This window comes from Trichosurus vulpecula, chromosome 3 (assembly GCF_011100635.1).
Source record: "Trichosurus vulpecula isolate mTriVul1 chromosome 3, mTriVul1.pri, whole genome shotgun sequence".
In the NCBI taxonomy this organism is placed as follows: domain Eukaryota; kingdom Metazoa; phylum Chordata; class Mammalia; order Diprotodontia; family Phalangeridae; genus Trichosurus; species Trichosurus vulpecula.
This window is the reverse complement of record NC_050575.1, coordinates 37,384,394-37,398,259: the sequence shown is the minus strand read 5'-3', so window position 1 is coordinate 37,398,259 and position 13,866 is coordinate 37,384,394. Positions and strand designations below refer to the sequence as shown.

The 13,866-nt window shown below is 42.2% G+C and overlaps 1 protein-coding gene across 1 annotated transcript; it reads right to left on the bottom strand.

Moving 5' to 3' along the window:
* Positions 1–790: 790 nt before the first annotated feature.
* FOXA1 (forkhead box A1) lies at positions 791–5,470 on the bottom strand. Its single transcript, XM_036753087.1, has 2 exons — positions 5,028–5,470; positions 791–2,461 (listed from the first exon to the last, which is right to left on the bottom strand). The coding sequence occupies exons 1-2, from the start codon at positions 5,100–5,102 to the stop codon at positions 1,127–1,129; spliced, it is 1,410 nt and encodes a 469-aa protein (XP_036608982.1). The 5' UTR covers positions 5,103–5,470; the 3' UTR covers positions 791–1,126.
* Between the last annotated feature and the right edge of the window lie 8,396 nt (positions 5,471–13,866).

Sequence of the window (13,866 nt, the reverse complement as noted above, 5' to 3'; positions counted from 1 at the left end):
CACAATAAAAATAATTTTGGGATCTTGAACCAGATTTCAAAATGAGGCATCTTATACCTTATCTCTCTCCTAATGTTGTAATAACTCATTTTTTTTCCCGGAAAAATAACATTTCTATAATGGCATAATACACAGGTTTATTTTTTATATGTTAAGTGACCCCAGAGTAAATTGACCACATCTCTTTTATTTTTGTCTTTGTATTCCCACTGTGCCAACACATAGTTGATGCTCACTGAGTGATTGATAGTCTAGAAATCAAAGAGTAGAGAGCTACATGTGGGCAATTTTTTTTTTTTTTTTTTTTAGCAATTTTTCTCAGGTCTATGTGGTAGTGAGAAGGAAAGGAATTGGCGTACCAAATGAGCAGTGGTCCTTGTAACATCACTTGGTCTGGCAACTTTTGAAGATGTAATATGTATATTGCCTAGGTATATGTAGGACCACACATACCTAGGCAAGCAGAGGGGATATACGTGTTGGTATACATCTGTATTGAGAAATTACATGTAATATACATATATCCTTTTAAGTCAACAGTTATCTGAGGGTATCAGAAAGATGATTTTTTTAAAAAAAAGTACCTCTGACTCTTGGATTCTGTTTGTGTTTTACTACACTGAGAACAGTGCTATCCTTCAATAATTTTTAAAAAGCCCCCAAATCTACTTGTTTATTTATCTGGATTCTTAACATTAAGAGCATTGCCACATACCTGTAAACTTTTGGGAAGTTGGACCGTAAAGAGAGTGAAAAAAGAAACACACACAAATATTTTACAAGTTTGACCACCTCTTTCTTTTCTTTAAATACATAGGGAAAGAGAGAGGACTAGAGGGAGGGAAGGAAGAACAAGAGGAAATATCTTTTTATATACAATTGTGGATCACTAAACTTTGCAGGAAGAATTTTAGTTTGTGTTTGGTTATTTGGATTGCTTTATAGTAACATACACAACTCGTTTTGAATACAATAATAAAGTAACAGTCCTTTGCACTGGAGGGGGAAGAGATTGTGCAAAAACGTAAAATAAAAAGTTTATTGGGGTCTCATGGATGGTTTGTATTTTTTTTTAATTTCTCCTGTTCCCAGAATGGCCATCCCAAAAAAGCACCAGTCACAGGAGCTAAGAAGTATTTAGGACCGGTCTGGAATACACACCTTGATAGTAAGAAGGCTCCAGAGCTGAAGGCTCAATTGTGCTCCTCCCGGCCATGGAGGCACTGCTCAGGGGCAGGCTCCCTGGCAGCCCCGCGCCATAGGGTGAGTACTGCAGAGCCTGCTCATAGGCCTTGAAGTCCAGCTTGTGCTGCTGCTCGGAGGAGGACATAAGGTTGTTGATGGAGAAGGGATGGTTGAAGGAATAGTGGGGGTCCCCTTTCAGGTGCAACTGGGACTCGTGGGGTGTCAAGACGTGTGCTGGGTGGGAGGGGGGCACCGAGGCTAGCACCACGGGCCCGGAGGTGATTGGCGGGGCCGAGGAGGAGGCCGCAGTCTTTAGCTCCTGGGCGCCCCCTGTCGCCCCTGCCCCACTGTGGTCCAGAGGCTGGGGGCTGGCCGCAGGACCCGACGCCTGGGCGCCCTCCAGCTGGGAGGATTTGCTGTGCACCCCGCGATGTAACGGGGAGTTGGAGCTCGTGCTGGAGCCTCCGGGGGGCTCCTTCCTGCTTTCTGGACCTCCTTTGCCTACACCTACGCCTCCGCCCCCGCCGCCGCCGCCTCCCGCCCCAGCTTGCTTCTCGCACTTGAAGCGCTTCTGACGGCGCAGGTAGCAGCCGTTCTCGAACATGTTGCCAGAGTCCGGGTGCAGGGTCCAATAAGAGCCCTTGCCAGGCTTGTCGGGAGAGCGAGCCACCTTGACAAAGCAGTCATTGAACGAGAGCGAATGGCGAATGGAATTCTGCCAGCGCTGTTGATTCTGCCTGTAGTAAGGAAATAAGTCCATAATCCACTGGTAGATTTCACTCAGGGTCAGCATCTTGCTGGGAGCTTGTTGGATAGCCATGGTGATGAGCGAAATATAGGAGTAGGGCGGCTTGGCATGTGGGTAGCTGCGCTTGAAGGTTTTGGCGTCCCCTCTGCTGCGGCTCAGGTTGGAAGGGGCGTATGCCATGGGGCTCATGCAGGGGTTCATAGACCCAGTGTAGGGACCCAGTCCATTCATGGACGCAGCCTGTTGAGCTCCCATGGCATTCATGCCCCCAGGACTCAGGGCTGCTCCCATGGCGGTCACCCCTGCTGCAGTCATGCTGTTCATGGCACTGGCTGAACCTCCCGGCATTCCAGCCACGGCACCCGGGCTTAGTCCAGCCCCTAGGCCTGGGTTGGCATAGGACATGTTGAAAGAAGCTGGCGTCATGTTGCCGCTGGTGGTCATGGTGTTCATGGTCATGTAGGTATTCATGGTGTTCATTGAGCCTAGGCCCGAATTCATGTTGCTGACCGGCACTGAGGAATAGGCCTGCAGCAAGGAGAGAAGAAAAAGAGGAGTGGGTTAGTGTAGAGGGGGATGAGTGATAGGTAGGTAATGGGTTGACCTAAGGCCACCTGCATTGCCCTCTAATCCAAAGGACCACTCAATACCATATAAATAATCTATAGACTGCCCTACACTGAGCAAAGAATGGGGGCCCAGAGGAAGAAGGAGAAAAAAAAAAGGAAAAACAAATTCAATTTCCACAAGCATAGAGGAAGTACTAACATAAAACATGGCCCAGAAAGAGGGGTATGAACTTTATTAATGCAAGAAGTTAGGCAAAGCTCTCTTTCCAACTACCCTTGTATCTTCCTCTATTCTGTTATCCTAAATCTGATTTCTTTTAGACAATGTCCCCCTTTCACCTCCCCAAAAAGCCTCTGGTAACCAAAGACCTTTCTTATCCATTATTTGTTGCCCATAAAAAGAATATATTTCTTCATATCATATTTATTAAACCAACTTTCAGAAAGATCTCCATTCAAGAAAAAAAGACCAAAGAGAGTGAAAACTCCTTTTGTTACTAAACAAATGTAATTTACAAGGCCTGAGGCTAGAGTTGCAACAGGCTTTTTAACCAACACCGTCTCCTTCAGTTTCCTCTGTCTCTCTGTACAGTATTTCTATACTATTTCTTAGCAGAAATTACCTAATTCATATAAAGGAAAGAGTGATTCATTTTCCTAATGTAGAGAATAATTGGCCTTTTGAAATCTTAAATGAATAATAGTTTTGTGTGTTTTTTAAAATTTCCACATAGTTTTGTAAAATCACCATCAAATTTAAGTTAGGTGTGTGCAAACTAACATTTGAAGTAAATTTGAAAGGGGGATAGAGGAGATCCCAACGTATACATTTAGGTTTACTGTAAATATATAATACACCTTTGAAAGTGTTCAGATATTTGTAATAATTTCCCCTCTTTCTCTAATACCCTCAACATATTCCAATATATGGTAATACAGTACATCTCAGTTGTAATATTTATTGACATACTAAAATGGACACTTTGATCTTTGTAAAGCATGACCTCAAAGCAGAGAGCTTTATCAGTTAGCTACAAACTTGATAATGTATCAGAGAAGCTGGGAAATGAACAATTTCAGCCACTTAAAATTTCTCAAATGTTAATTCTATTCATAAAAAGCTCCACTTAAGACATGCATCACTTCATTGATTTACATTCACAGCTTAAACCTGTATAGGAGCTCTTTGACCAAAAACAGGAATTTCAGTATGACTGAGACAGAACTAAACAGCTGAAAAAGTTTGCATTCTTTTAAAAATTATCCTAAAATTAAAGCATTCCACAGTAGCATTCTGAACCTGTGTCCTGAATAACAATCATATAATTTTTCAAAAGATTAATCAGGGAATTGCTAACTTTTACTTAAGAGAGTATTGGATTCTTATAAGCAAATGTCATAAAATCATGTTTTATCTTCTTCCTACTCTAGAAAATAAAAGGGAATTAAAGAGTATTAAAAAGGTTACATGAGCCTAGAGTTCACTCATGTTTAAATATTCACTATGCACATGTGAACGTTGTATACAGATAAAGATATATTTGTTAAATGAACTCAACTATTATCTATGAAAATAGTTCCTGTTGCTGTACTAAGCTGTCTACGGCATTTAGATATTCTTATTACTTTTTACACAGGGACACACAATTCTCAGCAAACGCAGGTTGAATGGATGTGTCCAGGAAGTGCCAGTATAATAAATCTTCTGAGTAATCACAGGGTAATTTCAAGAGAAAATGAGTTTTAGTAGGTGGTAGGCCTATCTACTCTTTCTCAATATTCTTTTGTGCTCATTGTAAAATAAAAGTCAAAAAGTCACCCAAAGTCACGCAAAGGGGAGGGGGGACGAGGGGGGAGAGACCCACAATGAAGAGAAACAGGTTCTCTCTGTCTGCAATGGGCCGATTCATCTCTCACCATCGCCACCCAGTGGTTCTACCTAGGAGCGTTCGCCTTTTCCTCAAAGATCTTTCTAAAAGACGAAGTTTTTGTTTTGTTTTTGAATGAACGACTGATTCTTTTGAGTCCATTAGTTACTCAGCTACTCCTGTCAGAGAGATATTTGGAAAAGAAAACGGGATGGGGGTAGGCGTGGAGGGGAATGGAAGCATCAGCCTTACAACGAAGCTCTGGTTTCTCCAAGGGCTTCATTTCAACTTGCCCATGTCCCTTCCTGCCTACACTGTGGCAGGGTTTGTGCTCCAGTTTTCCGCTTCGTGGAAGCAAGTGCTTCCCCAAAGGAGAAAACCTACAAAACCCCGAGTTCTTGCTCCTCAAAAGGTCTAAACCCTTTTTCTGAACCTGGCGACATCTCTCCGACTCCTGATCCCTCCGACCCCAAATCTCAGTCCTTAGATTATGGTTTGTTTTCGTTCGTTCAGGACTAGGCATGGTTGGCAGTTGTCGCAGTATCTAAAAGCTCTACAGTCCCGCGAATTAGTTTGTCCTCCCCCGATTCCCTGCGCCCCCGTCCTCTTTTCCTCCCCTTTATGAGCAGGAACCTCACATCTCCCAGCTTCACTCACCTCCTGAGATTCCGCGTAGTAGCTGTTCCAGTCGCTAGTTTCGTGCCCTTCCATTTTCACCGTACCTAACATCATGGAGCCAACCTGCCCGGTGTAATCATCCAGCCCTTTGCAAAGCGGCGGGCAGCAAGGAAGGGAGAAGGGGGAGAAACAACCAGCAACAATAATAACACACAAAAAGCCCCAGTCACCAACCAAACCAGCACCCCACCTAGGAGGAAGCCAATTCCCGGTGTATGCTTTATTGCAGCTGGTGGGGGGAGGGTTGGGGAGAGGGAAAGGCGGGCGTAGAGCGGCGTGGGTGAGAGACACTTGAGAAAGTGAGGAAGTGCCGGCTGGGATGCGAGTGGAGTTGAGCTGATGTGGATCTTACGTCGCCCGAGTGCCCACCTCCTTCTCCTCTCCCCATTTGTCCGCTGCACAAAGACGCTTGCACCTACAAAGCCAAAGATGCACCTGCAAACAAACGGGCACCAGCCACTCGCAATTTCCCCCACCCCGTCTCCCTCTCGGTCACCCTAACTCCCTTCTTTCCTTCTCGTACCGCCCCCTCCCCCAAACTAAGGCGTCACTTTATTTGCAAAGCAACGTAATTGGTTTAAGCTTGGAGGGAGAGGAAAGAGGGAAGTGGGAAGAAAACAAAAAGGGAAATACTCCCCTTTGGAAAGAAAAAAGTGGGGCTGGCCTCAGGATAGCAGATCTTCCTAAATGAATACTGGGGCTGAGGCGCTAGTGGCGGGGAAGGCTCTGTTTGAATTGAAAGTCAAAGGACAGCCGGCGTCAAAGCCTGGAGATTAGAAGACTGTGTTCACTAAACTGCAATCGAGGTTCCCCTTACTTGGGCACCCTACTGTTTTCCAGATGGCTGCTTGGGAACGGCTGCCATCACAGAGCCTAGTAATGCCAGCTTAGAGCCTTTTTTACGCCCACTATTCCCACTCTTTCCCTCAATTCTACATCGCCTTCTCTCAAGCCCCTTTTCCTTAGTCAACCCTTTTCCTTGTTCAACTTCCCCGAGTTCAAACCTGGGATTTTCTATAGTGAGAAGGGTCTAGGATGCTGACGTGCTCCAAACCCAGGACTTTCTTTTTTTCGCCCCAGCTTCCGCCTCATTACAAAAATAATGATAGTTTTTGCTCTGTCACTGGAAATCCAGTCATCTGAGTCACCCCAAAATGACGTTAAAGCCAACCCCAGAACACCCAGGCTAGCAGCAGACCGGGATGCACTGAAATATAACCCGTACCTGCGGCTACAGCAGGTGAGTCATTGTAATAATTTTATATCTTTATGACATTTTTCCTTTGGCTGAGTTGTCCACTCCCCTTGTCATCTGAAGCAATCATAAAGAGGAAAAAGAAATGAGGGCAGATGTCTGTGTGCTAAGGCAAGCAGTAGGAAGCAGCTATTTTTGCTTCCTCACCTCTCTGTCTCCTTTTTCTCTGCCCATTGGAAAGGGGCTGGAGGCATGCTATACAGACTTTCTTAATAGAGAAAGGTCAGGGTAAGGTTGGGGACTGGAGGGGGTGGGTGACTGAAATTCTCTAAATCATCTGACTCATTTGAAAGAGAAGGATCCTCTCAGAGTCCATCTCTGAAGTGGAAAAAGCTCTGTTCTCCCAACTGCCCCCCACCTCCACCACAACTTCATTTTCACCTATAACTTATTTAAACTATAATTGGTAAGACTCAATTCCAGTCTCTTGCCTTACTGTCTACTAAGACTACTACAGATTAGAGGTGAGAAAACTTCCATAAAACAAAATCTCTTGGCCATCATAAAGTAATGGTGCTGACAGAACTTATGCAATAGGGAAAACCATTTTGTTTTTTCTTTTGGCTTGGGTCTGGGTCTAAAGTGGTGTCAACTCCATGGATGATAACAGAAGAGCGTGTGTGTGCGCGCGCCTGCGCGTGCACGTGCCCTCCCGCTTGAGCTTGGACTAGTTGTGTCATTGATTCAGAGATTTAGAGCTAGAAGGAACCTTAGGGGTCTTCCCGTAACATCCCAGATATAAATTAAGTGGTTTGCCCTGGGGTCTTACTGCAATAAAGTGTCTGAAATGGGATTAGAACCCAAGGCTTTTTGACTTGGAGTCCAGCTCTTCACTCAGAATGGAAAGCACTTGCCCTGAAATCAGAAGAGCTGGGTTCAAATAGCGGCTCTGCTACTTTCTGCCTGTGTGATCTCAGGCAAGTCACCTAAGCTCTCTATACCTCCCTCAGTTTCCTCAGCTGTAAAATTTAGGGAATTGGATTAGGTGATCTTTTAGGTCCATTTTGGCTCCAAATCTATGATGTTATGAAAGTTAAGGAGGTTCTCTTTTTTTGTTCTACTATTCCTTGAGTTTCTGGCAAAAATGATTCTGAATAAACAAAACAACCTTGAGTGTTAATAGGTTTTTATCTTGCTAATCTTGTTTTAAGAGATTTGTTTTGACTTTTCTAAACAAGTACTTTATATATATATATATATATATATATATATATATATGTATATTATATAAATACATATACCTAATAATAATGATTATTTTTGCTCTTTGTCCAAGTCTTCATTAAAATCTGGAAAGAGACATTAATCTTTGAAACAAACAAATTTGTTAAATAAATATTCTTCTATGTGACTTCATTTCAGCAGCAGGATTTTAATTCCACTTGAAAGACATAGAGATGCCAACTTCAGGCACAATATTAAATAAAGCTTTTATTATTCTTTCCAGGTACTCTGAGTGACTTGGTTGTTCTCTTTGGCCATCAACTTTTTTAATGATTTGAGTATTTTTCAAAGTTATTCCATTGAAAGCTAGTAATAAATTTGGGGGTGGAAGTTTGTGAAATGGAATATTTGTAAAGAAAACCAATTTTGAGCTAAAATGCCAAACATCAGACCTTTTTGGTTCCTACTTTACTTTCCAAAACTTCCTAGATTTGACTTGTCCAAGAAAATTAACTTTATAGTTAATATAGAATCATCTAGTCAAACGCACAGGTGAAAAAGAAACATCCTACAAAATATCCAGCAACTGATTATTTAGCTTAAAGACCTCTAGTGAGAGGGAACTCACTACCTCCTGAAACACTATTTGTTTAAAAGGAAGAAAGGCAGGAAAAAAAGAAGGAAAGAACACAGGCAGGCAGAGACAGCGGTCCTTATTCGCCTACAAAACCTGAATAACAATTCAAATAAATTTCCTAACACTATCTTTAGGAACTAAAACATAAACTATTTCAGCTACTAGGTTATGTACCCTGTCTTTGTTTTCTTTTTGGTTTGGAAACATCATATTACAACAAAGTCATAGCGCCTCCTGTTGTTTTTCTATTGTGCAACATACTTTCTCCTTCAGTGTGCCAGCAATGTAGTAGTGGTATAGGGATCCTGTATTAAAACAGTAACATATTTCCTGCTTTTGGGGACTTTCTGATTGATTGTGGTTTCTAAATATAGCTGACTAAGGCACAAAATTGATCTCATAGATATGGAACCACTAGAAGTACAGTTATCTCCAGGATGTCCCCTCTTGAAGAATGGTTTTCAGGATCATTAGGTATAATAGAGCTTAATGGTAATTCTATCCTAATTATCAACCAAATGAAATTTCCAGAGTCTTGAAAATGAGTCATTACAATTTGTATTCACTCATTGTCTTTTGGGGACTTAAATTTTCCCCCTAAATATTTGTAGTCAGCAAGCATTACTGTGCTAAGCACAGTGAATACAAAGAAAGTCAATTTCCTATATCATGGAAAGCACCTCTTCTGCACTGATATTCAGTTAGCTTGTGTGTACCCAGAACATGTTCTGGAAAAGTTTCCCAAATCTTAGTGCCAAATGAACCCTTTTGAACCCCTTAGGTGTCCCCTTTCACATCTTTCTCTCCCCATTTCTTATTTTTAATGAATTTTCTAAAATCTTTACTGAAAAGAGAAATTATTACTCAGTCCTGTACTTGGGCTAAAATTATCTGATCCTGGGCAGATATCATTTAAGTTTCAAAATGTTGTTTCTTGTGTGTAAGATCAGGACCTGGTGGTCTCAGGAAAAGCTAAGACCTAGGCTAGCTGAATTAAAATAGTCAACACAATGGTTTAGTTAGGAGTGAGTATGAGGCAAGAGCAGTATGAGAGTGTATACTACTTTTCTGTAGCATAATGATCAGTGTGGTTTCATTGGGCAGCAGTTATTCTGAAAAAGAAAGGGCTTTTAGTGAATTTCGAGCTCAATGGGAGTCACAGTGAAGTGGCAGCTAAAAAAAAAAAGCTAATCTTGGGATACATTAAGGGAGGCACAGTCTCCAGGAGTAAGGAGGTAATGGTCTCACTAGAATCCACCACCATCAGACCTCATCTTGAGTATTATGTTCAGTTCTGGGCACCAAAGTTTAAGAAGGACATCGATAAGCTTCAGGAAGTCCAGAGGAGTGGAACCAGTGAATGGTCTTGAGTCTGTGACATGAAGAAACTGGACATATTCAGTGTGGAGAAGACTCAAGGGGAATTTGATCAGCCTTCAAGTATTTAAAGGGCTGTTGTGATGAGGAGGGATTAGGCTAGTTGCAAATAGGCAGACTTAAGCTGGATATCTGGAAAGTCTTCCTAACAATTAGATCTATCCAAAAGTAGAATGGTTTGCTTCCTTAGATGCTGAGTTTTCCCTTCTTGGAAGTCTTCAAGCAGGGTCGATGGCCACAATTATGGTGAGTATTCCTTTCATGTGTAGGTTAGGCTAGATGGGTACTGAGGTCTCTTCCAACTCTGAAATTTTCTGAGTCTGTGATTCCACAGTTTTGAAATCTGATAAACCAGTGAGTGGAGGAACAAAAAAGAAAGCTCCTAATTAAGTACACAATACCAAAGATGGAAAGGGAAAAAGCTAATCTTGGTGTAAATAAAACCTAGGGCAGAAGAGGGTAAGAGAGACACTTCCTCTATTTTAGAGAACTTCTTAAGATGGAGTTGCTACCTCCTTTCCTCAGTCCCAACAGGCTACTTTACTTTAAGGCAATTCAGGTACTAAAAATTTTCTTCTATACTCATTTTTTCTCTTAATATTATTCCATTCAGAACTACTCTGAAACCCTTCACAGCCAAGGAAAGGCAAGAGATAGGAAAGAATGATTTATGGTTTACTAAGGGTAATTGCAAGTATTATTAACACCCAACCCTGCTTTACAGATGAAGAAACTGAGGCTCAAAGAGGTTAAGTAATTTTCCCATGGTCACCTAATAAATGTCAATGATGGAATTCAGCCCTCCATATTTCTCCCCTGACTCCAGGTTCAACATACACTGCATCACATAATCTTCTGCTATCTAACATTCTGCCTTTTTTAGGTAAGGGTTTTTGTTGTGCTCCTTTGATTATCTGTGCTTCTACTTAGCAGAAATTCAGTACAATTTTATCTGACTGTCGGCACGGAAACCTAGAAATCTAGAATTGTGGAGCTGGGACTCTGTTCACCCCACAGGGTGAGGGAACCTCTAGTTTGACTCCAATGGGGTGGAACCAGCCTCTTCTAGGGAATTGTTTCCTTTTCCCTCTGCCTACCCCGGCATTTATTTGCTGACCTGTTCTGTTCACTATATTTGGTCATTATCAGGCAGGATTTGCCAGCCAACTAAATACGGTGTTTACTTCGGTGGCTCCCTAGCGGAATTTACCAGATAGTTTTCCTCTTTGGAAGCCCGTTGTGGTATGATCTGGTGCCTATCTCCATTCCTTAGATAAGAAGCTTAAGTTTCCCCTGGGAAGAACTCAGTTGTCCTAATGAAATCTGAGGTTTGCGTCTTGGTGTGGTAAAATAATTTCCTCCCGGTGCCCTCGGTGTTACTAAGACCTAGAAACAACGGCAATCCCTAAATCTAATGGGTTGAGGACTCTATGCCCACTATTCTCCCATCTCCAGCATGTTACTGAAAGTAAAGGCCAGAAACCTTCAAGTGCGTGGTGGTTACCTCTATCTAACTCTTCAGGCATGTCAAAGGCTGGGCTTGGTTGGCCTGTAACGTGTGGGTCAGCGCAGCTCGCCCAATTTGTTCCCCTCCAGCCAGCTGCTGAGAAGACTTGGCTAACAGAGCTATTCACAAAGCGAGTGCGAAACTCCAAACCTAGGCAGTAGGATCACAGGCTCTGGAGAAAAGCAATGGGGCTATGCATTAGGCACCGCTCGGAAGATGCCTTTGGGGCGGGTAGGGGGGTTAGGGTCAGCTATTTTTCTGCGGTGTCTCTAGGGCTTTCCTTTCTCCCCCTCCTTCACCTACTGGAAAAGTATTTTAATCTGAGTTGTACCCATTTGTACAAAGTTGATGATAAAAAATACAGGTAGAACCTGCTGGAGATCTCCTCCCTTCTGCTCCTCCCTCCCCCCCTTACCCCCTCCCCTGCATCTAGACCCGCTTCCCTCCCCCACCACCTCGTTCTTCTTCCTGTCCCTCCTCCTTTCCTCTCCATCCTTCTCCTTTCTCATTCACCTGGCAAGCTCCTCTCTTCCGCCCCGCCTTTCTCCTCCTTTCTTTTCCCACTGGCCCTTTCCCCCCTACATTTTTGCACCACCTCCCAGCCCCTCACTCTTCAATCTTGCCACCCTTCCTCCAAACCTTAAAATAAAAAAAAAGCATTTTTATAAGTGGGGAATTTATTCAATACAAGGAGCAGGATGTCAAACCCGGACCTGCTCCGCCTTCTGCCTTTAGCCTTAGGCTACAAAACCCTTTTTGCAGGTAACAGCCGTTGTTCTCGAGTCAGCTCATATTTTGATCTCTTCAAACGAACTAGGATTTAAACCGCGATCTTGATAACTGCCAAACAAATACCGTCGGAAAGAGAAACTTCTCCAAGGGAGTGAGGAAGAATGGAGATCATTGCCACCAGAAGTAGAATTCTGGTGAACTGGTTGAGCTGTGAGCATGTGTCGGAGCCTGGAAATGTTCAGGAGTGAATTCCCATGACAGGAGTTCACCGAAGGCTGTTCATTTCTCTGCAGCTTTCCCTCCGCTGTTATCAGCTCTGTGCACATGTAAGTCAGTATTAGAAAGAAGGCAGTTATCAAATATATGAAAATTATGGGACAACACACATCCCCCTCCTTCCAAAAGAACAAAACATCTCTCCTCATCCTGAACTGAATTTAAAGCCCTTGTAAAGGGTCTAGACTGACCCTCACCCCCAGACACACCTTATTTTTCCCTTTGATTCTTCCCATTGTCAATAGTAAGAAAAAGTGGGATTCTATGGCTGCTTTTGGAATTGAATAAAGATGACTAAATTCTTCAGTTGTGTGGTTGGCCAGAGTTGCCTTCCATCATGCTCTCAGGAAAGTTACTGAATTATTGAGCATCCGAACTTCTTCATCTGTAAAATGGGCATAAAATTCTTGAAGGCAATATTGCCATCACAGGTTTTTTTGGGAAAAGCAATCTGTAAACTTTTTTTTTAAGTGGGAGGTATTGTGGTGCAGTGGAAAGATCATTAGTTTTAAAGTCAAGAGTGTTGGGTTCAAGTCTCCAGTTCTGCTCCTATCTTGGGTGTGACCTTGAATAAATCACAACCTTTCCAGGTCCTGCTTTCCTCTTTCATAAAATAAGGGAATTGGACCAGTTGAATTCTAAGGTCTAAATCTATGCATTATATCCCCTTTCTTGAAAGAGTTACCTTAGTCTTGAACAGGTAAGCTTTGGTGAGAGATTTCCAGCTGAAAGTGACCTTAGAGATCACCTAGTCCACCCTCTCCCCACCCCATTTTATAGGTGAAGAAAACTTACCTGTTCAACTTACCCAATGGTCACACAAGTAGTAAGGGTCAGAGGCAGGATTGGAACCCAGATTCTTTAAGTCCACATTCAGGTCCCTTTCTATACATCGTCTTCTTATCAAGTTCTGTAAGATGTCTACTTCCCTGACACTCACCTAAAAGTGGAGGAGCCATTTATACTAGACTGGAAAAGTCTTCCAGAAGTCATTCAATTCCTTTTCAAGGCAGAAGAGACCTTAAATGTCCCCAAAAGATAAGGGTACATGTTTATGGTTTTCTTAAACTGATCTAGACCACAGGAAAGGAACTCAGAGTTTTCCTTAGTAATGGGTTCCCACTATCCTTCAGATTCTTGGTATAATAATAGGATACTGGGTAATAGAGTAATAATAAAAAATTGGATATTTTAGCAACTATGCATTATTTACTATTCTTGAAAAATCTTTAGTTCAGAAAATTTTAAAGTTACAGTTTAGCTGGCTTGTTTTTAAGCATTTCATTAACTTTGTCTCAGCAATCATAATTTTAAAAGGAAGAATAGTGGGTAGAGAGCAACCCTGGAACCAGGAAGACTTGTGTTCAAGTCTTACCTTGCATATATACTGACTTTGTGACCCTGGACAAGTCACGTAATTTCTCATTGTCAAAGTTGCAGGAAAGTATTAACCTACATTTGTAGAGGGAGTTTCCTTATCCCGGAGCTCTTTATACTAAAGAAATCTATTCTTATGTTACTTTTTCCATATAAGAACCACTAAGTCATTAATAGATTACTAAAGAGTGGGGATTTTTTTTCCAATAATAATGTACTTTCTGATTGCTATTTTTACTAAGGTTTGCGCAGCCACTTTGAAAGGAACTCAGAAAAAAGGCAAGTTTTAAAAATAAAAGGGCAAGTGTTCAAACCTTTGTGGTTTGTTGCATGTCTAGTAGGGCATATATACCAAAACATGGATGCAGAGCCTTAGATTGCAACTGAATTTACATCTGAAATAGTGATATTAAGTAGTCTATTTGGCCAGACAGTGACTTTCATGAATGATGATTTTGCGGATTCTACTAACTCCAGTATTCTGGTTACCTGG